Below are 27,697 nucleotides of genomic sequence, written 5' to 3'. Positions count from 1 at the left end.
AGCTTAAGTAAAGTTGTAGGTGTCTAAATTTTAAAGAACCATCCACCTTGGAAGTTTTGGAAGTTTCTGCTGTTTCTATTAACTCTTTAATAACTTTTGTTTAAATACAATTACATATGCAAATGATCAAGGTAGAAATCTTGCTATGAAGCTTTCTTTAAAATTGCCTTATTTCTTTTCACTGTGTCAGGAATCTTGAAGGAGTTCTTTGAAGGTTGGTGGGACTAAAATTGCTTGGCTTGCTCCTCTTGGAAAGGTTTCTTCCTACCTTTCCTTTGAAAGAGAGGATTCTTTCACTTGCACTGCAGAGTGTGGCTTTTTTTTATTCCAAACTGATGATTGTTAAGCAAATATCCTGTGCTCTGGGTTGAGGCAATGCGGAGAAAATGGACCTCAAAACCCTTTAAGCTTTGCTTTATCTTGGTTCCTCTTTGATCATGCTACTAATGCTCATGCTTGTGTGAACTATCTGAAGGCTGCTACTTTACTGTTGCAAATTGTTGGAGTGATTTATGCTTAAACTTATAGCTCAGTTATCAGTGTTTTCTCTTCTCTGTGGTTATCATGAGCTCTTATAACCGATTTTTTAAACATTTGTGGCCCTCAAAGAATCCCAGAAGCAAAACTGGCCATTGTGGTAACAGATTGAAATGTCTGCATCATACTGGTTTGAGTCTCTTCGGAATATTCTTAATGTGGCATTATAGCAGGAAACTATATTGTGAAATAAACCACTTTGTATAGCTGGCTAATATTTAACTTTTATGGCTAAGCTTAAAGGCAAGTCTTAGAGTGATAGAGGTTTGAAAAAAGCATAAATTCTAATAATTTTTCTAGGTTGGAATAAGTTTTGATGAAATTTGGGTGCCCTATTCTTTATGATGATGGCCTTTACCATTTGGAAAGGTGCAGAATTTGTATTGAATACTTTGCTTCTATTTTTTAGGGAATATTTCTGTTCGTACCTATCATTGCTAAAAATCATTGTCCATGTTCACTTCTTGTATTGGGCAGTCAAAGAAATTACTTTTAATGCATAATATTTTTTATGTTTTCTTTCAAATTGTTTAATATGAGCATAGGTAAGTATAAATGACATTAAATAAATTATTCACAGAAAACAGCATATTTTTCTCTGGAAAAATAGGGAATGATAATCATAAATGAATAAGAATGTAACATTTTTGTATGAAAGAAAGTTATTGCTGAAATTGTATGCATATTTTATTGGTTTCTCCAATAATTGAGTAAAATGTTCTTGCTTCATAAAAAGTTTTTAATATGATAAATTGCATAATGTTTAATTTTTTAAATCATGCTTTTATCTTTGTTTTTCAGGATTCTCTTATTACTACCATTGATAATAACAACAGGTATGAAATAACCTTTCTTTTAAAATCTATCATTGCCTTGGCAGGGGGCTTAAAAGCTTTTATAGTCCACATAGCCCTGTCCTTTGAGCAGCAATGTACCTAACGTGAGCAGTCAGCTAAATAAGTGATTAAAGAAATCCTAGCAAATTCCTCCCAAAGGAAAAGTATACCAGTAATCCTCTTAATTATTATAGTGTGGTTGCCAAGCCTTATTTTAGGGGTGAGATGATATATAAAGAATGTTGCCATATGTGATTTTCTTTGACATAAAATATATGCATATATGAACTTTTATCAGGTCTTTTAAAATTTGATATTCAAGTTCTAATTTGCCCTCGTAGATGTGGCTTATTCACAGAATCACATTAAACATGTGATTTTCATATATTTCAGGTCCAGCACTCACTTATCTGTGATCCTGTGTTATAGTCTAAATGTAAAACTAAGCTTAGCACAGATCTGGGACTTATGGGTTTTAGCTACACAGACTAGAGATATGATCTAGACATAGTGTTTTAATATGTCCAAGTGAAGATGTATACTTAGAAAATTTGTTAAATTGTCTTTATATACTGAGTAGAATTTCTAAATATGTGTAACTTATAATAGATTCATAATGTTTAAATTGCAAAAGACTGTAGATAAATATTAGAAGTACTTAATAAGCACATAATATGTGCAAAGGATTGGTCTGGGACCTGAGGATGGGAAGACTAAAAAAAAGGGATACAGCATATAAATACATATGCATCTATTCAAGATAATTTGTGGAGAGAGAGATTATCAGCCTCAGATAAAAGGACTCTAATATGAAGTGGCACATGGCCTGAGCCTTGAACGGAACTAAATATTCTAAGAGGAGGCAGAGGTGCATAGAGAATGATTCCAGATATGAGAGGTACCAGCCTCTACAAACATAGGAAATCAGCCAGGAAAGGGAATTATTTGGGAAAAACCAGTTTAACTGTATCATAGTGTGTCCATGAAGGGAAATAATATGCAAAAAACCCTAAAAGATAAGCTGGAATCATATTGAAAAGGGGCTTAAAGACCAAGCTGAGGGGTTTGAATCTTATCTTGGAGAGAATATTTATCTTGAGCAGCCTCTTATAAATTATACAGGTGAGAGGTGATGAGGACCTGAATTAGGGCATGACTCTGTGAGTGGAGAGAATGGGCCAGTTGTAAAAAAAAGGGGACCTAGAATTTACAATACTTGGCAACTAGTGAGATTTAGGGAGTGATGCCAAAGGATTGGCCAACATTTCAAACTTGAGTGATTGTAGAAGTGAGGTAGAAGTTTGAGAGAAAAGCAAGTTTAGATCAAGGAAGATTAGGAAATTTGTTTTGGGCATGTTGACTTTGTAATGGACATACAGGACATCACTGGGGAATGTTCAGAGAGCAGTTGGCAGTATAAGGCTGGAACTTGGGAGAAAGATCATGGTTAGCTGTATAGATTTGGGAGTTATTTGCATAGAATTCAATAAAAGACAGCGTAGTAAGAAAATATGACCTAGGATAGAGACATGAGAGATAATCATAGTTAGGGACCAGGAGAAAAATGATCCAAGATAATGATCAAAGAAAAGAGTCTGAAGAAGTATGGACAGACAAATAGGAGAACCAGGAAGGAGCAGGATAATAAAAGCAGAAGTTGGAAGAGGAGGGCAGTTGTTAGCAATATCAGAAGTTATAGAGAGTTCATATAGAATAAGGACTGAGAAAACAGCAATGAATTTAGCAATTAGAATTTACTGGTTATCTCAGAGAAAGACACTGCTTGATGATGGTGATCCATCTAGATAATCCCCTTATTTTTATTTTTTATTTAAAGAAACTGAGGGCATAGAAATGATCTTCACTCAAGATTACACAGCTAGTGACAAAACTAGGACTTACTACTTGAGCCTCCTAACTCCCAGTCAAGTGCTTTTTTTCCTATGTCCAGGTTCAGACTGAAGTTAAAAAGATCTATGGCCATTTGCCGTTGCTGTTGTATGGTGTTTTGCCCAGATTTCATAATCTGTAATTGCCTAAGAACCATATTTTTTTAAACACAGAAAGAGGTTTCATAAGTAGCCTGTGAGAAGATGCATTAATAAACCCTTGTTATAAGGCATACATACATAAATGTTCTTTTTAAATGTGCAAATAGTGTCATTGGTGACTTATCAGTCCAGTGGGATATAGATCTTGGGTGGGAGGAGAGCATTAATGCCAGTCTCACGTCTACATGTAGTTCTTTGCATTTGGTGTTTTAGGCTCAGAAAAAAAGATGTTCTGGTAAATTATTGTTAGCTGGAACAAATCATTTTTATTTATATCTTTCTGACATGCAATATATTTGAAACATTTTCTCACTGTTTCCTTCTAGTTGGTGGACCAGTTGGGTGATCCCAGCAGTCTCTGCACTTGTTGTGGCCTTGATGTATCGCTTCTACATGTCAGAGTACTAATCACATTTTTTAAAAAGCCAATAAAAGAAGAGACTGACTTAAACCAGGAAAAAAGAAGCCAGTTGTCACTGTCTACTTTGCCTGACAGAAACCAACTTCTTTTGCAAAGAAATTTTAATGTGTCCATTTTCTACCCCTTTAAATTCCCTGACATCTAAAAAAGTGAACTATCCTTCTGTACACTTTTTAGAGTGTGCCTTTTCATTCAAACTATTTTCAAAGTTCAGTGCTTTTATCACTATTCTTTATATAACAAAAGCAGCTGCTATAATTACTGTATAGCCTTTATAATTTTCTGCATCTATTTGTGTTTGTACAAAATCAATCTTTGATGCTTAAAAGCTTTTAAAATAAGTCCTTCAACAGACTTCTTGTTTAGACCCAAGTAGTAAATGTTGATGCTTGGCTCTAAGGATGTTTTTGGCTTCTGTCTTCTATGAGATTTCCTCTAATAGAATTATCCATTGTGACACTGCTTTTAGATCAGTTTCCTTTTCTGGAAGTTAAAAAGGCCAGTGGTCATAATTTAAATGCTTCTAATGACTTCTGGTATAAATAAAAATGGTAAGAAGGGAAAATGTCCAGAAGAAACTGACATTGATCAAGGAATAGATTGCATCTATCCATTAAACAAGACTTGTTTCTCCTTCCCCAATTCTCAATCTAGAATTAACCCTCTGTTTTGGAGTGGGGTGGAGGGATGGAGAATCTTCTTTTGAGATTACTATTTGGGATACATAATCCTTGTTAGCATTCACTCCTTTTAGGAGAGCTGCTGAATCTTTAATTTTTATTAAGAAGAACAGAAAGACATTCTTTGTATGCTGGTTTTTTCTTTTTTAAAGGAACTAACTGCTGCATAATGAATGACAAATTATGTTCCTGTGGATCCATTTTTTTCCCCTTTGAGAACTCTTTTGACTTCTTCCATTTTGTCTGTAGCTTTATTCTCTGGTCTTTACTTTCTCTTGTCTTGGAAAGGTTAGTTGTTTGATGACATGGAGGGGGAGTGAATCTATTTAAAATGTAAGCTGTCATAATGAACTGTGATCATGCATCTTCCCTTTTATATGTCAGTCAAGCAGTATGCACATGAAAACCATTAAGGACACATTAAAAAGACTGATTTTTTCCTCAAAAAAAATTCTACTGATATCAATTGTATAATCATTATTATGTCTACTACCCTACTTTCCTCACTTCACACACACATATAATATACACCAGAGCCTAATGTGATTAGGGAGAAAGACTCACTATTTCAACCATAACTGAAATAGAATGAAAGTGGGTTAGGAGAGGTGGGAAAAGGTGAACTGTGGTGCCAGAAATACAAAATTACCTTGCAGAGAAGTCTTTTGTTAAAATTCTGAATAAACATGTGCCTGAACAAATCGAAGCCTTTGTTACAGTGAATTTTTTGAGTAAATGACATGTGGTTTTTGTGAATGTAGAGTTGTTAAGTATCAGTGAGATTCTGAACCAAAAATTCAGTTTCTAACCTTAATGTTGAAGTTAACATTTGTCACTGGCTATTTTAAAAAACTTTTAGTTGTGTCTGACTCATCCATTTGTGTTTTTTTTTTGACAAAGATACTGGAATGGTTTGCCATTACCTTTTCCAATTCATTTGACAGATGAGGAAACTGAGGCAAACAGTAAAATGATTTGCCCAGGGTCACAAAGCTATTAAGTGTCAGAGGCTATATTTGAACTAGGGAAGATTAGGTTGTTTTTTTTTTTTTTAATTTTTAAAATTTAGAATATTTTCCATGGTTACATGATTCATAATCCCCCCCACACCCTCACCCTGCTCTTTCCTCCCCCCTCCCAAAGCTGACAAGCACTTCTACTGGTTTATAGAGGTATCATTGTTCAAAACCCATTTCCATGTTATTCATATTTGCAGTAAAGTGATCTTTTAACTTCAAAACCCTAATCATATCCCTATCAAACTACATTGATCGATCATATATTTTGAAGATGAGTCTTCTTGACTCCAGGCCCACCACTTATCCACTGGGCCACCTACCTGCCCATAAATAAGTATGGTTTTAGAGTTAAAATCTGTTTCTCCTCCCTACATTCCTACCTATGTTTGTATAGTGCTTTGGAGTTTCAGTACATATACTTTTCTCAGATCAGCTCTTAGTTTGATTGTCAGTTATTTTTTTAACCACACCTTATTAGGCATTATTCAAGTCTACCTTTGAGGAGCTCACAGTCTAATAGAGGAGACACATGTTAACACCTATGTACAAACAAAATGTATACAGAATAAACTGATGATTATCTGAGTATTTCATTTAGAGAGCTCCCAGTAAGGAATTTGCTTTAACAATGCAGATCACCACTCCCTTAACTCCAAGGCCAGTGGCACATTCACTACACAGGACTGTGTCAGCAAGGTATTATCACCATTATTACTTATCCCCATTTTTCTTATGAAAAAGGAGTTTCTCAATTTAGGTAACCTGTAATGGGCTTTGTATACATTAAAGTACTTTATAAATAATAGTCAGTTGCCCACAGCCACAGAGCTGTAAAATGTCAGAGCCAGGATTTGAACCCAGCTATTTCCTAACTCCATGCCTCAATATTTAACTCGTTATAAATAACCCCTTTTGGCATTTTTAATCACAATTCCACTGAAACTACTCCTTCAGTGGTCACCAATGATTTATTAAATACAGTTACCTTTTCCATTCTTCTTTCCACTTTCAATAATAATGTTACTACTGACCTTGAGGCAGATTACTTGGCACTCCTGATTCTCCTGCCTTTTATTTCTTTCTCTGTCTTTCACTAGCTTCTTTTTCCAGCTTCTAAGTAAAGTGCTCCCTAAGTCTCTGTCCTTGACCCCCTCTGTCTGTACTGTCTCTTAGTGACCTCATCATTCAACTTGCAATCAACTATTGCTCTTTTTCTCAAGTTCTAACCTCTCTCTTCCCCCCTCTAGATCCACAAAGAAGACTTCCTACTGGATTTCACCTAAAGGCCATCTTTTTTATCAATAAAATAATTCATCTTGATTCCTATATGTTATTGATATCACTAGTTTAGTCACACAGCATAACTTTGGAGTACCCCACAAAAAAACTATCAGTAATACATGTCGTTCCCCTCCCCCCACCTCCGCCAATATTCTGTATCAATAGATTATACCTTTTTCTATCAGACAGAACAACAGCAAACTCTAGGTTACCAGTTAAGAGACTTGCCCAGGATCACATGGTTAATTGTTAAAGGCCACATTTGAACCAGGTCCTTCCCAACTTTGGGCTTAATATTTTAGCTACCATCTTATCTAGCTGCCCCAGAATGTAAGCTTCTTAAGGTCAAGGACTTGCATTTTTGTCTGTATATGCTCATTACCTTCTCCATAAGTGCTTTATAAATGTTGAATTATACATATCCTATCAATCTGTCTCTACAGTATTTCACACAAATTTCTTGTCCATTCATTTTTCTCAATGAGACTTTTACAAATTACTTTTTCCCTCCTCCAAGAAAATGCCTTGAGAAAAGTTATACTTGCAAAAATTTTGTTCTGGTATCTTTAAACAGGAATGGATGGAGGAGGGGAAACTGAAGCTTAGAGGGGATAAGTGAGACATCAGAGAGGTCACTCAGAACCAGAAATTGAAACGAGGTCTTCTGATTCCAAATCCTGTACTCTTTCTGTTCAGAGGTTCCCAATGTCTTTTCTTCTGGATCATCTCCCATAAGATGTTGCTGTTTTTTTACAGACTTTTTTCTTCCTTCATTTTAGAACCCACACTTTTCTCTAAAAGCTCCATTTTCTTTACCACAGTCCCGAAATGGTTTGGGAAAGGCTAGGTAATAATGGAACAACATTGTAATATTAGTACAGGTCATTTGTAAGTTAGGGGTCGCTGATATATATTTTGCTTTATTCTTTTCATATTCAAAAGCAAATAATTGTTATTTCTGTTCAACTTATAGGCAAGAGATAACCGTTTTTTAAGCATGTATCTTGGCATTGTAAATATTTTCTCTTTCTAAAAACTTCTACTTTGCCCCAAAGAGATAAAGAGGAAAAAGACCCAAGTGTAAAATATATTTGTAACAGCCCTTTTTATTGTAAAGGACTGGAAATTAAAGAAGTACTTACCTAATTGAGGAATGGCTAAAATAATGATAGAATATGAATGAAATAGAATAGTATTGTGTCCTAAGTAATGATCTTGGGGCTACTAGGTAATGCTGTGGATAGAGTGCTGCACCTGGAGTCAAGAAGACTTGAGTTTAAATCCAGCTTCAGACACTTACTAACTAGCTGTGTCACCCTGGGCAATTCCTTTAACCCTCGTTGCCTCAGTTTCCTTGTCTCTCAAATGAGGTGGAGAAGGAAATGGCAAACTACTCCAGTATCTGCCAAGAAAATCTCAAATGTGGTCACGAGGAGTTGTACACAACTGAAAAACAAGAAATGATCAAAGGGACAATTTCAGAGAAACTAAAGACTTGTACAAACCAATACCAAGTGAAGTGAACAGAACCAGGAGAACAATTTATACAATGACAACAACATTGTAAGGACAAGTAACTTTGAAACACTTAAGAACTCTGAGCAAGGCAGTGACCAACTGCAGTTCTAGAGCACGGATGATTAAACATGCTCCACCACCTGAGAGTGAAGTGATAGACTTAGGCTACAAAAAATATACATATTTTCTGATCATGGACAATGGGAATTTATCTTGCTTGACTATGCACATCTTTTTACAAGGTTTTTGTTTCCCTCTTTCCCCTAATTGGAGTATGGAGGTAGAGAAAAGAGAATTTTGTTACTCAAAAAAATTAAACTTAAACAATATCCTAGATAACTTGTAACTAGATATGATGATGATAATGAAAACTATCTAAAGTTTTTTTTTTTTAAGATAGCCATGGAAGAAAAACATGTTCTGTCTATTTCAAATAGGGCGTCCCACACTAAGAGAGAGTTTGGTGGGCCTATAGCCATGGAAAGTAGTTTACCCATTACCTAGTGAGCATCCCATATTCGCTTCAAAGTTAATAACAAAGTTACATAAATAGCTATTCAAACAAGGAAAGGGGGGGGGGAACAAAAATGTTACCAGAGCTGTTCAAAAGTAGAATCAGCTGCTTCAGGTTACTATTTTCAAAGTTGCCAACTGTTTCTTTGGTCAAGCAAGGTAGCAATTAGGATAAGATATGTGTTATTAATCAGTCATTCAATCATGACTGACTCTTCATGATCCCATGAACCATGCTGTCCTTGGGGCTTTCTTGGCAAAAAATACTAGAGTGGTTTTCCATTTCCATCTCCAGTGGGTTAAGGCAAACAACAGGTTAAATGACTTGCCCATGGTCACATAACTAGTAAGTGTCTGCAGCCAGATTTGAACTTGGGTCTTCCTGATTCTAGGCCCAGCACTCTAATCCACTGAGCCACCTATTTTCCTCTAGCATAACATATTGTGGACCAACATGCTCCTGAGCTATTTCTTACATTTATAAGTCATGCCCATAGTGCTGATGATCTGGTATATAAAAGGACCCTTTAAGCAGCTATGAAAGCCTTCTGCCCATTTCAACAAATTGTCCCATCATTCTTAGATGAATTCGTGCAGCTGGATCCTACTCATCCTTCCCTGCTTTAATGGACCCTTTATTGTCACCATGGTCAGCACTTCCCACCTAGACTTTTTAATTCTAGGCAAAAACACTTGTACCCTTTAGCTTTCATCTTTCCAATGCCCACCATCCTGTCCTCCCAGATCTTCCCTTTATACCCCTAACATTGAAGTTTAGAGAATGCTCCAGAAACATCGAAGGAAGGCAGACAAAGTTAATGGTTACCGGTTACAATCCTAGCACAAGGATAAAAGTAGCTTCATTGGAATTTAAGCTCCTATCTTTTTTGAGGGGTTTTGTGTCCCCAGCATCTTGTATAATATCTTGCACCTACAGATTGTGAGTTCCTTTGGATCAAAGGACTGTTTTTTGCCTTTTACGATACTTAGTTCTTACCATAGCACCTAGCAGGTATCTAATAAATACTTATTAAGGGGTGGCTAATTGGCTCAGTGGATAGAGCCCCAGACTTGGAGATGGGAGGTCCTGAGGTCAAATCTGGCTTTAGTTACTTCCTGTGTGAACCTGAGCAAGTCACTTAACCTCAGTTGCCTAGCCCTTACCATTCTTTTGCCTTGGAAACAATCCTTAGTATTGATTCCAATACAGAAGATAAGTTTAAAAAATATTTATTGACTGACTAGCTGACATAGTCACCATATCACTTATAAATATTATTATTATTATTAAATTGAAATCTTATGCTCTCATCATTCTATTCAAAGTTTCATATACTTCTGGACTATTAGAATTGATAGATGTAACTGGTTAGAAACTAGTGGAGAACAGAGACTATATCTTCTTATATTCTTTGTATTTCCTCTTGCCTGATTTTATAGTCTCTTGCTCTTAGAAGATATTCAATAATACTTGTTGAATGAATGTAATTACTCATCTATTTAACTTGCTTTATTAAGATAAACATTGTTTGCATATCAGGCCATAAACTCACTTCTAAGCATGGCCAGAGGAAAGAAGGCTGCCAAAATATTAGGGGAAATGATGCTATTAGACAATTGGCACCAAAATATCTTGCAGGTTTCTAAGCCTTGGGCTGGTCTGGCCATATTTGTGCCTTTATCCTGTAGTCTGCCTAGAGAACTCTTGCAATAAGAAGCTTATCAACAATAAACAGAAAAGGGGGTAGGGTGAGTTACTTGCCCAGAAGGTTAGAGAAGTTCTATGTACTTGGACTCAAATAGGTTTTATAACCTTGATAACTGTCATTTTCTTTATCTCAGCTGTTTTAGGCTTCAGTAAAGTTGTAGCTTCAGTAAAGCTGTTTTAAGGCTGTTCATGTGCTACATCAAAAAAGTGGATCCTTAGGACTTTGAATCAAACAAAGAGTCTGAAACTATTGGAATCAAAATAGCCCCACAACATATTTTTCCTATGGAACATAAGCCCCTCAAACACTATTCTGTTTTTGTCTTTATAGCACAAGAAACTTGAGTGAGCACAAGAGCTGCTTAACAAATGTTTATTGGGGGACAGCTGGGTGACTAAATGGACAGAAAGCCAGACCTGGAGACAGGAAGTTAAAATCTGGCCTCAAATACTTCCTGGCTGTGTGACCTGGAACAAATCATTTTACTCTAGTTGCCTAGTTCTTACGGATTACCCTTACCCTGACTCAGTAATGATTCTAAAAGAAGGCAAAGATCTAAAAAAATACTTATTAGTTGATTGATTTCCCTAGTATGAATGATTTCAAACAAGATTGAATGATCCAGTAGCATCTATTTAGTCAAAAAACATTTAAATGCTTACTATGTGCTAGGCATTGTGTTTAATTCTTGGAATGTAAATATAACAAAAAATAGTCCCTGCCCTTAAGCACCTTACATTCTAATGTAGAAGAGAACACATAGAAAGAAGCTGAAAAAGGTAGGAGAAGGAATGATGGCAAAGTCCAGAGAATTGTACCCTGGTGAGAAATGAAGAGATGGCTGGCCCCCCAAACACCCTCCTTAAATGGAAATTCTTAGAGAGCCCATTACCCTCTGTTCAGAGGGAAGAAACTTAGGACCAGAGGGCAGTTCCAAGGCATGAATTCCAGGACTGAAGTGATCTTCCAGGATGAAGAGGTTTCAGGGGCATGATGGAGTATCCAGAGAAATATAGCTTGGTGGGAAAACCACAACTTTCCAAAATTAGGAGGGAAAAAAAATTTCCTCCCTCATCATGTTAATAGGTGCTTGGGAAAAGGTCACTGGTCTAAAATTAGAAAGTTAGTTGAATAATTCCTTCATTTTCTTTTCTAATGGGGTTGGAAGAGCATTGAATGTAGAAATACATTCAAGTATGGCTGTAATAGTTGGGAGTAAAACCAGTGTAGTAAAAAGAGCTGATTTTTGAGTAAGAGGATCTGCATTTGAATCCTAGTTCTGCAATCTAGAAAACCTCTGTGACTTTAGGGAAAGCATTTTACATTTCTGGGTCTTAGTTTTCTTGTTCATAAAATGAGAAAGTTGATGGATAAACTCAGATTCTTTTGTCCTCTAAACTCTATCCTTAATATGTTCTTTTAAAGATATGTATCAAAACTTTAGCCCAACAGAAGAAGCAAAAATTATATAACCAAAGTCATTTTTTCCAGCCTATATTCATCTTTCCTTCCTCTAAGCTCCTATTATATTATAATTAGTCAATAAATATTTATTAAAGCACCTGCTATGTGCCAAGCACTGTGCTATCTTTAGTTTAAGCACTTAATTATTCTCTAATTATTTTAGGTATGCAGTTAGACTTCTTAATTACACAGTTCCTTAATGGAGAGAAATCCCATTTTGTTTTGATTTCCTCATGGCAATGAACTAGACCTACAGTAGGCTTTCAAGAAATACTTATTGATTCATGAAAAGATGCTTAGATTCACTAGAAATCAGTGAAATACTAACAATAACCACAACAAGAATAATAGTTGGGTTTATATAGTGCTTTAATGTTTGTAAAACTGCATCATCTATTATGATACATTCTATAAAATGGCAAAAAATAAATAAAATGATGGTGGATCTGTGAGAATTGATATTATGGTTGATGGGATAGAGGTTGAAACAAACTACATTGATCATATAGCCTAACAATTCTGTTGCTGGGACTTAATAAAAAAATATACAAAAGGAAAGAAAGGACCTACCTGTTCAAATACATTCACAGTTGTGTTATATTGTAATAGCAAAAAAATTTTGGAAGCAACTTTGAAAAAATGGGAGAATTGCTGAATAAAAAAATGGTATATTGATATAATGAAGTATTTTTGTGTAGACCAAACCTGATAAATCTCAGTGTAGCAAGCTGCTCCTCTTGCTAATTCTGTCAACATTTATTCTACCACATGGACTCTTTGGTGAACTGCCAATGGCACTGAGGTATTTAAAGTGACTTTCCCAGAGTTGTAAAGTCAGGATGTATCGGAGGTGAGACTGGAATCTAGATCTTCCTGACACCAGTGTCACCTGGCTTTTCTGCCATGTGCCTTTTAATGAAATAGAATAGTTGCTAAATTGATAAATGCAAAGTACACAAGAATATATAAAAGCAAGTCAAGCCAAATAAGAAACAGAATTTTAAACACATTGATCCCAATTATATATGAAAATAGAAAGAAAACAGAGATAGATATAAAAAATACCCCATTTTTGTCTTGTTTGTGACTTATTAATTAATCTGATTCTTTGTTGTTGAAGAATTAGTCTGGTGTAGTATATAGAGAGCTGGCCTTAAAGCTGGAACACCTGAATTCGAATGTTGTTTCTCAGACTCAGTTGTAGAGAAAATGTTGACCCAAAGTAACAGGAAGTTAACTCACTTGTGAGTTCCATATACTAATAAAATCACTAGTATAGTCCCTATATCTATCTATATTATTAAATACAAATGGCTGCTAGTAAGATTTTGCTCCTTATTTTGTATGTTTTTTGATTCTTTGTATAGACAGTTAAGTTTATAATGATTTTTAAAATCATTTGCTGGTTGATTGGGAGATTTCAGAGCAGTTCAGCCATAGACAGATGCCTCTGTCCTCTTAACCTAAGGGGAATGGTTAATAAGAATTTGGATGTCACAGTGATAAAGGTAGGCAAAGTTTTTGGACTAAAAAAACACTTCCTGACCTTAAAGATCATTCCTTTTGGTGAAACTGTTGATGTGGTTTGAAAGGCACTGCTCTTGGAGCTCAACTGGTTTCTAGTTGAGATTTTGCTTGATGATTGAAGCAGAAGTCTGGTTCAGAAATGGTACTGACTAACTAGCCCATCAGGTTTCAGCAGGTTACCCATATACACATATTACCTGGGGCAGAAATCCGAAGTCACACTTGAATGAAAGTTCTGGTACAAGTATTGCACAACCAGGCTGTTTCACTCAGACATCTGAAGATCTCATCTCAGGGTTCCCTCACTGGAGTACTTAAGCCTCTCTCTTCCTGCATCCTTCTCTCTCCTGGCAGCCAGGAGATTCTCTGAGATATTTGGAGCAGAGTATTTTGAAGGAGAAGTGACCTCAGAGATCATTGATTCTAATTCAATTCCCTCAATTTACACGTGAGAAAACTGAGGCTCAAAAAAGTGAGTGACTTGTTCAAACTGATGTGCTAAGTACTGGTATCAGAGGCAGTCTTCAAATGCAGACCCTTTCCTGCAAGAGCCTGTCCTCTTAAGGTTTCCCTAGCTTGAGATTAAACTGTTTCTTCTAGGACCCTCAAAGAACAAGAGTTATTGTTAACATCTTACCTTCTCTCAAAACAAATAATTACTTTAGGTCCCGAGATGGGGAAGGAGACACAAATCCCTGAGAGATTTCAGACCTAAATACCCTCAAAAATCAAAGAAGCTAATGTGTTTAATAATTATTAGTAGAAAAAAATTTTCTTCCTCCTGCACAGAGGAAATATGTTCTATTAGCAATTAACATTTCCTACAACTTGTTCTCTTTCCTACGTCTAACTGAAGACATAGTAACTTAAGTTAATGATTTGAAAACCTACATATGGAAAAAAGAGTATTTTGGGGGGAGACGGGCTCAATTATTTAAGCCCTCTTATTCCTTAAGGCAGAGATATTTAAACCATTAACACTAAAAAAAAAAATGTGGTTTTACCTAATTTTCTAAGAAACACTTGTAAAATAAATCTGATGAACTTTATTGGTGCCAGCCATATTATATATTGGCACAGTGGATTTAGAACACAGGACCTCAGATCAGGCTTAAAGTCTTACTGTGTGGCCCTAGCCCTGGGCACTTAAACTCTGCCTTGGTTTCATTATCTGTAAAATGGATATAATAATAGCATATGCTTCCCAGTATATGCTTCCCAGTGAATATACCAACCTTAAAGAATCACATAAATGCTATCTATTATCATAGAGGTGATATAGATAGTTGATAGAGTGCTAGGTCTGGAGTCAGGAAAACTTGAGTTAAAATCCAGCCTCAGGCACTAGCTGGGTGACCCTGGGCAAGTCACTTAACTTTGTTGCCTTGGTTTCCTCATCTGTAAAATTCACAAATCATTATAGTATCTTTGCTAATAAGACTGTAAATAGGGTAATGAAGAGCCATACATAAGTGAAAATGACTAAACAAGATAATAATTTTCCTCCACATGAACTTCAGGAGATAGTTAGGCAAACCTGGACTCCCATCAGGACAGTGACCAGTATTCAGAGGAGAATAGGAATAGTTGTGATCTTTTCTCTGCAGTCCATATATATCTCTAGCAAAGAACTTAATATTATGCTCAGCACTATTTCAGGTGCCTGTGCAGCAGCATTTTAAAAGTATACAGTATATACCAGGCACTGTACTAAGCTTTAGAAATACAAATATAAGTAAGACTGTGTATATTCAAGGAGCTTCTCTTCTAATGGGGAAATACAACACATGAAGGGTTGTTGGAAAGGGGAGAAGTTTGAGATAATGGTCTGAGCAGAAAAGTCATGATGTGGAAAAGGTATGGTAGAGGGGTTTTTGTACATGTCCAACTCTTCATGACCCCATTTGAGGTTTTTCTGGCAAAGATACTGGGGTAGTTTGCCATTTACTTCTTTTGCTCATCATCATTGAGGAAACTAAGGCAAACAAGGTGAAGTGACTTGGCCAGAGTCACACAGCTATTAAATGTCTTTGGCCAGATTTGAATTCACAAAGATGAGTCTTCCTGACTCCAAGACAGTCTCTGCCCCCATAGAGGGATAAGCCCTAAGAAAAAGCAGAAGCTCACTTATCAGAGTTACCAGAGAAAGGGGGTAGAAACTATTCTCTCTCTTTTAGTGGTGAGACAGTGGAGATAATAGTCTAAATGGAGAAAACAAAATGTGGAGTTGTCTGGGAAGTGGGATAGAGTTTTGTGTGGTAAATCCTGCCAACTCCCAGCTTCTGGTAAAACCCTTTAATGTAATCCTGAGGGTCCTAGAGCACTTCCCTAGCTGGTAGCAAGAATTTCTGGTAGCCTAGGTGCCCTCCAGTTTGACATTTCCTGCCAATGGGGAGTATGGCCGCATATGGTTGTAGAGGCGTGTTCTAACCTGACCCCTTGAGACTCCAATCTCTGAAGAGTAGGGACAGACTCTGAGTGTTCTCATGAAAACAAGACAAACTGTATAATTCAGGAGTCTTTCTGTCACTGGAAGTGTATATCAGTCACAAGATATTAGGAAGGTAAAGCAAAGTACATTTAGATGCCAGCTACGATATGGATTTTTTCCATGTAGAATGAAAGTGTACATGCATTTTATGATTCAGTAAGTAGGATAATTTGGAGGTTGATATAACTCTGTGGAGTAGAATCTCAATCTGGGCTTATCTATATGTGTATTCTTCCAAGGACAAAGGCAAGGAGAACTACTTTTGGACTCAGATAATAGAGTTGCAGTAGATAACCTTAGAATGTTTATAGTTATTTGTTGCTGGTATAAAGTTCAGTTTCTCTATGGATCCACTCTAGTGCTTAGTAAAAGGAATTTGAAAGAAAATTAGTTGTTTCGTTTTTCCCTCTTTATTTTGGCAAGTGAGCTAAATAAATTCATATTTACAAGTTCTAGAGAACAGATTGCCAGATTACATAACAGGCTGGCCCATGTAAATATTATGACTCTGAAAGTATTCAAAATCAAAACCCCAATAATGCAGGAAGAAAGGAAGTTTGAAGATCCTTTAAGCATTTGGCCTAAAATCTGCCCAACATGTAACTATAGATCAAGGCCTAACTACTTAAAGTGTCAGGGTCATCCTGTTTCCCCATAAGCCTTCTTTGTAAGCAAGTTTCCCTAGGAGAGATGACTCAGCATTTTGGTGGGTGGATACCATTTCAAAGATTACTTGGCTGCTGATTAAAAATCAAAGAATGAATGTTCTTCATAAATTTTCTCCTTGTGAAGTGTAGCTATGGACCAATGAGAGCCCTGGAATTCTCAAAAAAGAGGCCTAAAGTACCAGACTAGATTTAGTTTAAATAATTCATATGGGATTTTTCTTTCAGTTTAATGAATGAAACTTTATTTAACTTTAAAATCCTCCACTAAGATTGTGATCGTCTCAATATTACAACTTCTGAGAACTTTTTCATTTAACCACTTCCCAAGGCAGAAAGAGCCAAAATTGTATTTTTTGCTGCCTTTGAACACTGGTCAAGTATTCTGTTTTCTACTCAGTTCTAAAAAACATGGATGCCTTCTATTTATGACATCTTTTCTCCTACATCAGGTGTTGAACCTCACTTCCCCAAGTATTGATGACATTGCTAGAACTGATATGTCAGTGTAGCAGGGTCTGTTGTATCCTGCCCTAGTGGGTCATAAAAGCAGAATGGAAAGATCTCTTTTCACTGATGAGACTTTCTAGTTCTCACAGTGTCAAGCTAAACTGGGCAAGTAGAGAAGCAATTGCTTTGGTAAATGTGAAAGGTTTTATACTCACACATATTTACATTATTTCCTCTTTTCTGACAGTTTCTTGGGAGTACAGTTGCTTATTATCAATTAAATTATGGTTCTGGTAGTGGCTGAGACTCTTAATGTACTTGTTAGCCCTGAACTTCTTCCAACTTAGGAAAGTACTTTACAAGAACATTTACTCTAAACTCCTCTATTCCCCCATTTTCTATTTTTTATGATGTACTTAGTGATCATTAACAAACAGATGTTTCAATATATCTTTAAATAAAGGAAAGAGACTTGTATAAGAAACTGTAAACCCCTGATACACAGTTTGTAGAAATAAAATCTATAGAGGTAGTAACAAAGCCTAGCTATTGCATCCATTTCTAGAACTTTAGTTTTCTTCTGTGCTCTAGTCTCTCTCTCTCTCTCCCTCTCTCTCTCTCCCTTTTCTGCCCTCTAAGTCACCACTCTACCTCCTTAAGTTGAAGTCCATTGGCCATATCTGAAAACACTTTTCTTGGGAGTACCTGTGTTAAAGAGATATTTTCAGGGCAACAGATTGGGAGGCTAGGAGAAGGAAGTGGAAGTGGGACCATACTGAAGGATAACAAAGGGACTAAAATCATAGATCAAACAAGCAATTGAGCTGACTAGGCTTGATTAGACAAGTAGGCTGCGAGTCAACCAATGAAGAAATGAGTTAGCCAATTTATAGAAAAGTAGAGGATTTCCTAGTAATGGTTAGTGACCTTTTTTAATTAAAAAAAAAGGAAACTTTTCTTTTATCATGAATTCAACGTCCTCAATAATCACAAATGTTTCAAGACAGAAAGAACAGGGGGGAAAGATTATACCAGAAACTATAAACTCTTGCTATGCCAGTTTTTAAAGAGAAACATATGTAATAATAAGATAGTCACAGATTGTTCTAGCTGTCCCCTTTTTCATCTCTCTTTCCTTCCCTCTGTACAATGAAAAAAAACTTTGTTGATATTCTCTTTCATCTCTCTTTACCCACTAATGCACATCTTCCCTGCCTCTTATCTGACAGAAGCACCTTCTTATAACAAATATGTATAGTTAAACAAAACAAATCACCACATTGACCATGAATCCATTATCTGTCCACCAACAGGTAGAAGGCATATTTTGTCATCAGTCTTAAAATCATGACTAAGGTCTTTCAGTATTGTTTCTCTTTTCATGATTGTTGTGGCAATCATGTAAATTTTATTTTAGCCCTGCTCACTTTAATAGAAAGCTCTATATAATTCTTTGACTTTCATATTAGGTCTGTTATATTCTCTTTTCCTCCAGATTTCTCTCTCACTCTAGTCTGCATCAAAACCTCCAATAAACTGATTTCATTGGAAACTCTGGAGTGGTTGAGCATTTGAAGGGCACAATTCCTCAAGCAAAAGTAGTCAAATAATGAAGAACTAAGTGGAGAATATCACCTTTTGGCCACTGGATTAGGGAAGCATTTCTTTTGTATAGAGAGACTTTTGAACTAAGAGTATAGTTATCATACCTTGCCTTCTCTGGGTCTATATTTCTAGCATTCAATCCAAACCAATGAGGAAAAAGAAGAAAGTAGGTTTACCATTGGGCAGGATATTTGCCCTCCTGGTATTCAGTGTTTTTTATTGGCTACCGAACTAGGTTTGATCCAAGTGGATGAGGAAAATTAATGTTGAATTGTATTAGTTATTAGTTTTATTTCATTTCTATGTGAAACTTTTTTTTAGAATTTTGAAAGTCAGCCTTTTCCCAAGCTAAAGTAATTTACTCCTAGGCCTCAAGGCATAAAACTGGGCTGGGTCTTTTTGTCCAGTTAAAGGATTTGTATGGATAAAGTCCCTTTATCTATAAACAAGAGCACCTCCCTAAGATTTTTGTAAGCTGGGACTGTAAGCCACCTTTCCCTGGTTGGATGAACTTTTACCCACATGAAGAGTAATCTTTCAACCCCACTGTGATGAAGTAGTAGGGGAGGAGTTGAGATCTTTAAGTTCACCTCCTCTTTCATAATATCCACCAGATGGGACTGCCAAGAGAGGTCAAAAGAACAAACTGTTGTAAGGTTAATCAGAAAGAAGACACACCTCCCTAGGAAAGGGAGGGTCTGGGTATAGGGAACATATTTCCAAGTCAGAGGCAGATGAGAAGGACCCACCTTTTATTAACAGATATCATGCCCCCATTAATAAACCATGTTATTCTTGGGGCCTCGTATTATTAATTGGTTAAAATACCAGATACCACACAGGCTTCTTTTTCTTGCATTATACCACCAGCCTCCTAATTCTCATTAGACTTGGCATAACTATTATGTCCAGATGGAAGAAAAATAAGGTGAAGATATTTCCTTAAATGAAATTATTTTACCAAGGCAAGTAATTTTAAGAGATTTGGAATTGTGTTTAAAGGCTGCAAAATGATTATTACTTTCTACACAAGAAAAGTAATATTGCAAAAAACTTCTCTATATGATTTTAATAAGACACATAAAATTCAAGTTATCAGAAATTAATGCTGGGAGCAGTTAAGGGGCTCAGTTAGAGCACCAGGCCTGGAGAAAGGAGATCCTGATCAAATTTGGTCTCAGACACCTCATAGTTGTGTAACCTAGGGCAACTCACTAAACATCAAATGCCTAACTCTTACAGCGTCTCTTCTGCCTTGGAACCAATGCTTTGTATGGATTCTAAGACATAAGGCTAGAGTTTTGTTTTTTTTTTTAAATTAATACTGGCAAACAAAATCAACCAAACCAGAACTAGAAAAATGATATAGATTGGGGGGCGAGGGGGAATCTTTGTATTAAACATCTCTGATAAAAGTCCAACATCCAAAATTTGTGAGCAGGAGTTCTTACCCTGGATTTTGTAAAATTAACCAAAAAATTGATAGCTATTTCAAATAATGAAATAATAATAATAAAAACAAATATTAATTGGTTTCCTTTGTAACCCTATGAATTTTATTATAAGTATTTAAAAATATTATTCTGGGAGAGCTTCATAGGCTTCACCATGTCAAAGAAATGTATGTCACAAACAAGATTAAAAGTCTTTGAGCTATAGGAAAGTGACACAGATGTATAAAATTAAGAGCCCTTGCCCAATAGACTAGTTGTCAAAGGATATGAAGTTTTTAAAATAAGAAATGTAAACTATCTAAAGCCATCTGAAAATTGTACAAAATTATTAATGATAATAGAAAGGCAAATTGCAACTCTAAAGTATCACTTCTTTTCCAACAAATTAGCCAAGATGAAGAGGACCCTACTTGGAAGGAGATCCTACATATCACAGACCCCAAACTCCTAGGCCAATAAAAGGCTTCCCTGAAATAATAATAATGCTATCTAGTCTTCTTATAGTGGCTACTATTGTGCAAGGCACTATGCTAAGCACTTTACAAATACCTCATTTGAGCCTTACAACAACACTGTCAGATTAGTGTTATTCCTATTTTACTTTTGAGGAAACTGGGGCAAACAGGTTAATGGCATGTCCATGATCACACAGTAAATATCTAAGACTGGATTTGAATTCAGGTCTTTCCAATTCCAGGACTAGTGTTTCCTCCATTGTTCTACCCTCCCTGAAGGGATGCAAATCTTTTTCAAATTCCTTGGAAATCAAAGATATCAGAGATCTTGTCATTTCTGGGACCAGGAGATTGAGAGTTTCTGCCACATGCCCAGTGTCTTTGGCATATCATCCCCCACCATCATGGTAGGAGACTATGGGAGTAAGTTAATCAATAAACGTTTATTCAACTTGAATTCAGCTTGATCCATAAGATCCCCATCACCATAAATCAACTGCTGCTTGAGATATCAGGATTTTAAAAGTCCTGGGATTGAAGTATAAAGGAGCCAGGGAGGTCAGAGTTTGGGAGTGAAAGTCTTGCTCCATGTGCAGAATCTTCTGAGTCTAACCTTTCCCCCATACTCTAGGGTCAGGTACGTGTTCAGGGTCAATGAAAACCTGGAATACTTAGGCAACCGGACAAAGTCCTTTGCCATGCTCACCCATCTCTACTCCTCTAGCTCTCCAGTGTTTGAATTAACCATTCATTAAAACTGATACCACTGGCCCACACTGATTCTATGCTCTGGCATTATGAACCCTGGTTATCTTTTTTTTTTTTTTTCCCTCTTACGATGGCAGAAAAACAACTGCTCTCCCTGCCAACTTTTCCCATTCCTATTCCATTTCATGTGATTCAGTCTATGTCTGTTGAGATAAAATGTTCCCTCCTAGCTCCTCCCTGCTCTGAACCCTACTGACTTCAACTGAACTCTACTGACTTCAAGTGAACCCTACTGAGACCTGAGTACATAAACCTCATGCGCTCTCAAATTCCACCATGGCCTTTGGAACCTCTTTTCTGCTATCAATAAACTTTTTTCACCTCACTTCCAGCTTTTTCTACTGAGGGAACCTGTTTGTCTTCAGAAGCCATTGTACCCTAGGCCATTCATTCTCTTTAGTAACAGAGTTCCTTTTTTTCACTTCTTCTGAAGCACTCCATCAAGAGGAGGAATAGGCATATTCCTAGATCATGTAATATGCCAAAGACACTGGGCCCTTCGGAGAAGCACTCAGCTCCCAATAGCCTAGTCCCAGAAAAGACAGGACTCCCCAAATACCCTTGACTTCCAAAGAATTTGTGATGGATTTGCATCCCTTTATTTTTTATTTATTATTTTTTGCATTTTAAATTTGTATTTATTTTTTTAAAAATATTTTTCTATGTTTACATGGTTCATTTTCTTTCCCTCCCCTCTTTCCTCCCACTCCCAGAGCCTACCAGCAATTCTACTGGGTTATACCAGTGATAGGCAAACTTTTTAAAGAGGGGTCCAAAGGAAAGGAAATGCTCATCTGTCAGTCTGTTTCTAAGGCAAGTCTTTCTAAGTTTCATTGTATTGTATCCTACTCATTGTATTTGTCAGATTAGGAATAATGTCGAGTGCCGGGTAGAACATTTCAGGGGGCTGCATCTGGCCTGTGGCTGTAGTTTGCCCATCACTGGGTTATACAAATGTTATTATGTTATACCTATTTCCATATTGTTCATTTTTGCAATAGAGCAATCTTTTAAAACCCAAACCCCAAATCATATACCTATATAAACAACTGATAAGTGATAAGTCATATGTTTTTCTTCTGTGTTTCTACTTCCACAGTTCTTTCTCTGGATGTGGATAGCATTCTTTCTCATAAGTCCTTCGGGACTGTCCTGGATCATTGTATTGGTATGGGTAGCTGAAATGGAGTGAAGATAAAGGTTATTAAAGTTAAGGAAGTTGATAAACTAGAATACTAGTGTATCTGAGGAAATGACAAGTATATTGCAATACTCCAGTATGAGCACAAGGATTGAAAATATTTATTTCTAATGTTATATTACCATTTCTAAATAATGCTCTGTATAATTTTTAATTGGTGCTCAGTCTATTTTTAAGCCTTTTTCCTCATTCCTTTGTTCTTAGCAATCCAGGGAATGCTCTCATATTTTCTACCCCAAAGCAGCAACTAAAATTGGGATGATTGAGATTGAGATTGTAAGCCCCACCTTGTCTAGCAAACAGAAACGAGACTTGGCCAACTACGTCTGGGGGGCAGCAAGACGATATCCTTGGGTCCCCCAATGAAATGAATTGAGCAATGCCACTCTTAACCAAACTTAGCCTTATTTCTTCATCTAAGTATTGGAAAACTATGGTCAGACATGTAGTTTTCCCATCATCATGAAGGATCAAAGAGGGACTGAAAAATTACTAAGCCTACTTCCTCATTAGGTATCTAGACATCCAAAATGTCTTGGGGAGGGCTGAATAATAAGCTTCCAAAATTGTTTGTAATGACTCAAGATGCTGTTATGCACCTGATCTCACCATCACTCATAATAATTACAATCTTCACAATCCAGAATTTTAAAAATCTATCTTATAATAATCATATCTTCATCATCATCATCATCATCATCTCTTTCTATATTCCTTGCCATCTCCACACCATGCTGCCTATACATCAGCCATCATCCTTACCTCCCCACCCCCATCAAAACCTTGAATTCTACCCCTGAGTTCCATGGCTCCAATAAGTGAACTTTTGTTTTATCTTGTAGGGAACTAGGCCTCCATGCTATTTCACTCATTTTCATACTGTGTTGCTTCTTGCACCTCCTTTTTATATATTACCTTCCCCTATTAGAACCATAGGTTCCTTGAGAGCAAGTACTCTCTTGCTTTCAATTATTTGTATCCCAAGTACTTAGCACAGTGTTTGGCATGTAGTAAACAACAAATGTTCTATTATCTATCTACCTATCTATACCTACCTATCTACCTATCTACCTACCTACCTATCTATCATCCTTTTGACTTTCTCTTCCCAAACCTATTCTTTATCCTTGCCATGACTTTTATTTCTCTAACCTTCCCTTTTCTCCTACTTTATCACTTAGACTTTAACCTTACTTTCTACTTTTGGCCAAGGAGAATGGCCTTTGCAGTATGAGGTCAAGGACAAATCTATACCCTAAAGATTTGTGCTTGATCCTGTACTGTTTGACATTTTTTTTGTCAATGATTTAGATAAATGCATAGGTTGTATACTTATCAAATTTGTAGGTGATAGAATGACAGAATTGGTAGCTCATATCCTAAATGGCACTGTCAGGATCTCAGAAAATCTTGGCAGGCTGAATGTTATAGGTCTAAAAGGGAAAAGCACGGAAAATTAACCCTCTGGGGCTCACCAGCTCAGTTTGAGGTGTAAAAGTTAAGATTAATATACACTAACTTCAAATATTATATTATATTTTAACAAGATTTATTAATAACCACTAGAAGTAGAGGAATAAAAAGGTAATTATCTAATAAAACCATGTGCCCATGGCTAATCTACCTGCTCAAAAATGGCCTGCTCCATCAAAGCCTTCACAGGAAGGAAAGAGACCTAGACAAGGAACCCCACCAAATTTATCTCCTGTCTATGTCAACACGCAATGACAGGAAGTGAGTGGGCTCCTGGGTAATGTAGTTCAAAGGCACAAGATTCCAATTACACAATGATAACCCTGAAAAAGGTGAATGGGATCTTCACTCATTTTGGATGCCCTGGGAAAATTTAGAGACCCAGTCTTATACAAATGCAGACTATTTTAGCTGCAAGAAAGAAGCCAATGGAAGAGGCCACTGCCACCCATGTGGTAGGATAATGTAGAATATTTTCTTTTAGGAGCAAATCACTGGTGTTCCCATGTGGCTGCTTCCATTTACAAAGCAAATCTTCTTTATATCTTGGTTTATCAAAATGAATAATATAAGATTTAAAATTAGGTTTGACTCAATATGAGAGTTACAAAAGTGGTCGCCATTTATAAAATATTAGCCCCTAAGTCAAAATGACTGTTAGCAGCTTTTATTTATAAAGTAGAAAAAGTGAAAGCAGGAAATGTAGAAAAGAGACAGATTCTTAACAGGCCTACCAGCCCTAAGAGCCTATCTGGTGAAATGAAGTTGGGTTCAGCACCCTGGCAAGAGGCTTTCTCGGATCTCTATCTCCATGTGGAGTTTTCATCTAAAAGTCCACCAGCACAGCTTCCTCTACAACCCGAGCCACTAACCCAGCAAGCCAATGCAGGATCCAGGGAAAGAATCTCCTCTAAAGCCAAGGCAGGAATCTCTGGAACCAATTACTCCAAATGCCAGGAAAGGAATGGTAGAAGGCTATGCTCATCTTTTCTTTTATGCTCCTTTTCCACATCATTTCCTATCCCCCCTTTTCAAAGAAACCAATTACAGTCTTTCAATTTGCTTAGTCCTACCCAGGGCTGGGCAGTCCCCTTTGAAGGTTAGAGTTTTTGACTTGTGAACTCTCCTACTTAAGTGTTGAGTAGGGGTGCTTTGAGTTTTTGATTAATTTTTTTTTGAGTCTCAGTTTCCTCAATTGTAAAATGAAAGAGTTGAACTAGTTGCTGTCTAGGGCCCCTTGTAGATCTAAATCTATGACCTTATTGTCCTATCATCAGTGTGTCCCCCTCTTCCCACATGTTGGGGAGCTCCCATTCTCCATCCATCTTGTTTCATTCCATTGGAAAGTATAGTAGGGCTTTATTTTACATGATCAATATGTTCCAAGATCCTTTGCATCAGTTAAAAATTGTGTATAATAGCAAACCACATATTTAATAAATATTTAATTTTAATATTTCTTATGTGAATGTATCTTGGCACTTTATGACTTAGGCTCAACAGAGCTACCAGTGTCACTACTTGTGTACTTTGGGGTCATTAATAACTAAATAACCTTAATAAAACAAAAAGAAACATTGTTCTGACCTGGATATGACTTGTCACAAGTGAGAACTCCAGACAGACTGATACAAGAGTTAATGTTTTGGGCAAAATAATGTAATTACTCACATTAATACTTTTCAGAGAGAGAATGAGTGTGATTGGGAGAACTGTTGTGACTTGGAAAAATAACAAATTTGGTGTATACTTTAAAATTTTTACTTTATATATATAAATAATATGTTTACTTCATATATTATTTATATGCTTATACATACAAAATATATATGCATTTACTTTATAGAATACTTTATATATATTTATATATTTTATATGTATATATTTTCTTCATATATATTTACTTTATATATAAAATATATTTATTTTTACCTGAATTGGCATGTGTTGAGTTTGCATAAAATGAGGTACTACGGTAATAATTTGAAATTTTGCCTTCTAATTCATTAGAAGAGAAAACATCATTCCATTTTGTTATGTATTATCACCTAGATTTTTTTGTTTCACTAAATAGATACATTCAGAAGAATGTATCAATCCCCTCATGCTTTCTCATCCTTACCCTTTCTTCCACAACAAAAGACCTGGATCCTACATTGGATCATATGTTTTTTTCTCCCTAGTGCTTTTAGGCTCCAAATAGAGGAACACACTGAACTCTGTCAGGATTACAGCTGTTTTATATAGTTCAATGAATCGATTCCTTTAATTTTCAGGAGTGATCTAGCAGTATCAATTTGTTTTTTTTTTCCCCCAGGACAGTTAGCCTAAATTATTTGTTCCAGGTCATTGAGCCAACTGAACAAGGAAGGAACCAGTGCCAAAAAGTGGGTTTTGCAATGTTCTCCTGATTTAAGAAGATTATCCTCTCATACAAGGCAAACCTATGCCTCACCCTCCCACATGTCTTAACACAATATGTTAGTATAGTGTAAATATTGATTTCCCCCAAGATTTTCTTATCAAACCAAATTTAAAGCATTTTCTCTTCTTCTGTTATCTATTTTATTGTATTATTTCAAACAGAGCCTTAGATAAGAGTAACTGGCTGACAGAAATCACTTAAGTGCCAAGAAGCTAATTTTCACCCCTAACTTTAATACTTCCTCCCTGAACTGCCAAGAAGCCACAAAATTGAATTGGTTTGAGGCTCAGCTACTTATTTTCCCTACCTGGCCCTCTTTGGAGCTGCTGGTGTACAGTGAGACAGCCAGAGGGACCATAGGATTAGCAGGAAGAGATTTCCAAAGCTATTTAGTATAGCCTTTTCAAATGAGAAAACTGAGGATCTGAGTTGTTGGGTGACCTGCCTAAGGTCACATAAACACTAACAGAAAAACCAAGACATGAACCTACATTTCCTGATTCCAAATACAGTATCCTTTGCACTGACTTATACTGCTTTCTTAGTTTGTAGGGAAATAGAAGTGCAGAGAAGGATATGAATAATTCATAGACTAGATATTTCCCTTTTCCCTATTACTGAAGCTTAGTTACAAATCAATGATATACCTTTAGATCTTTTTTTCCCTTTTTTTTCTCTTTTAGAAAAATTTTCCATGGTTACATGATTCATGTTTTTACTTTCCCCTTCACTCTCTCGAACTCCCCCCCTCCCCCACATAGTCAAGGTGCATTTCCACTGGTTTTAACATGTATCATCTATCAAGACCTATTTCCATATTATTGATAGTTGCATTGATGTGGTAGTTTTGAGTCTACATCCCCAATCATGTCCACCTCAACCCATGTGTTTGAGCAGTTGTTTTTCTTCTGTGTTTCTTATCCTGTAGTTCTTCCTCTGAATGTGGGTAGTGTTCTTTTCCATAAATCCCTCAGAATTGTCCTAGGTCATTGCATTGTTGCTAGTACAGAAGTCCATTACATTCGATTTTATCACAGTGTATCAGTCTCTGTGTATAATGTTCTCCTGGTCCTGCTCCTTTCACTCTGCATCAATTCCTTGAGGTCATTTCAATTCACATGGAATTCCTCCAGTTTATTATTCCTTTGAGCACA

At 36.4% G+C, this 27,697-nt stretch overlaps 1 protein-coding gene across 3 annotated transcripts in view; it reads left to right on the top strand.

Annotated features, from left to right (window-relative positions):
* LOC123239836 (cytochrome b5) overlaps window positions 1-5,231 on the top strand; it is a 49,510-nt gene extending 44,279 nt beyond the window's left edge. For 2 of the 3 annotated variants that reach the window (XM_044667167.1, XM_044667159.1), the window contains 2 exons: window positions 1,339-1,373; window positions 3,751-5,231. In XM_044667167.1, the coding sequence (XP_044523102.1) occupies window positions 1,339-1,373; window positions 3,751-3,832 (117 nt within the window). In that variant the 3' untranslated portion in view covers window positions 3,833-5,231. The remainder of the gene's footprint in view (window positions 1-1,338; window positions 1,374-3,750) is intronic. The other variant, XM_044667170.1, reaches the window with a different exon arrangement.
* Window positions 5,232-27,697: the final 22,466 nt, after the last annotated feature.

The sequence above is a fragment of the Gracilinanus agilis genome, chromosome 1 (assembly GCF_016433145.1).
Source record: "Gracilinanus agilis isolate LMUSP501 chromosome 1, AgileGrace, whole genome shotgun sequence".
NCBI lineage: Eukaryota > Metazoa > Chordata > Mammalia > Didelphimorphia > Didelphidae > Gracilinanus > Gracilinanus agilis.
Note: the sequence above shows the minus strand (reverse complement) of the source record. Positions and strands in the feature narration are given on the sequence as shown.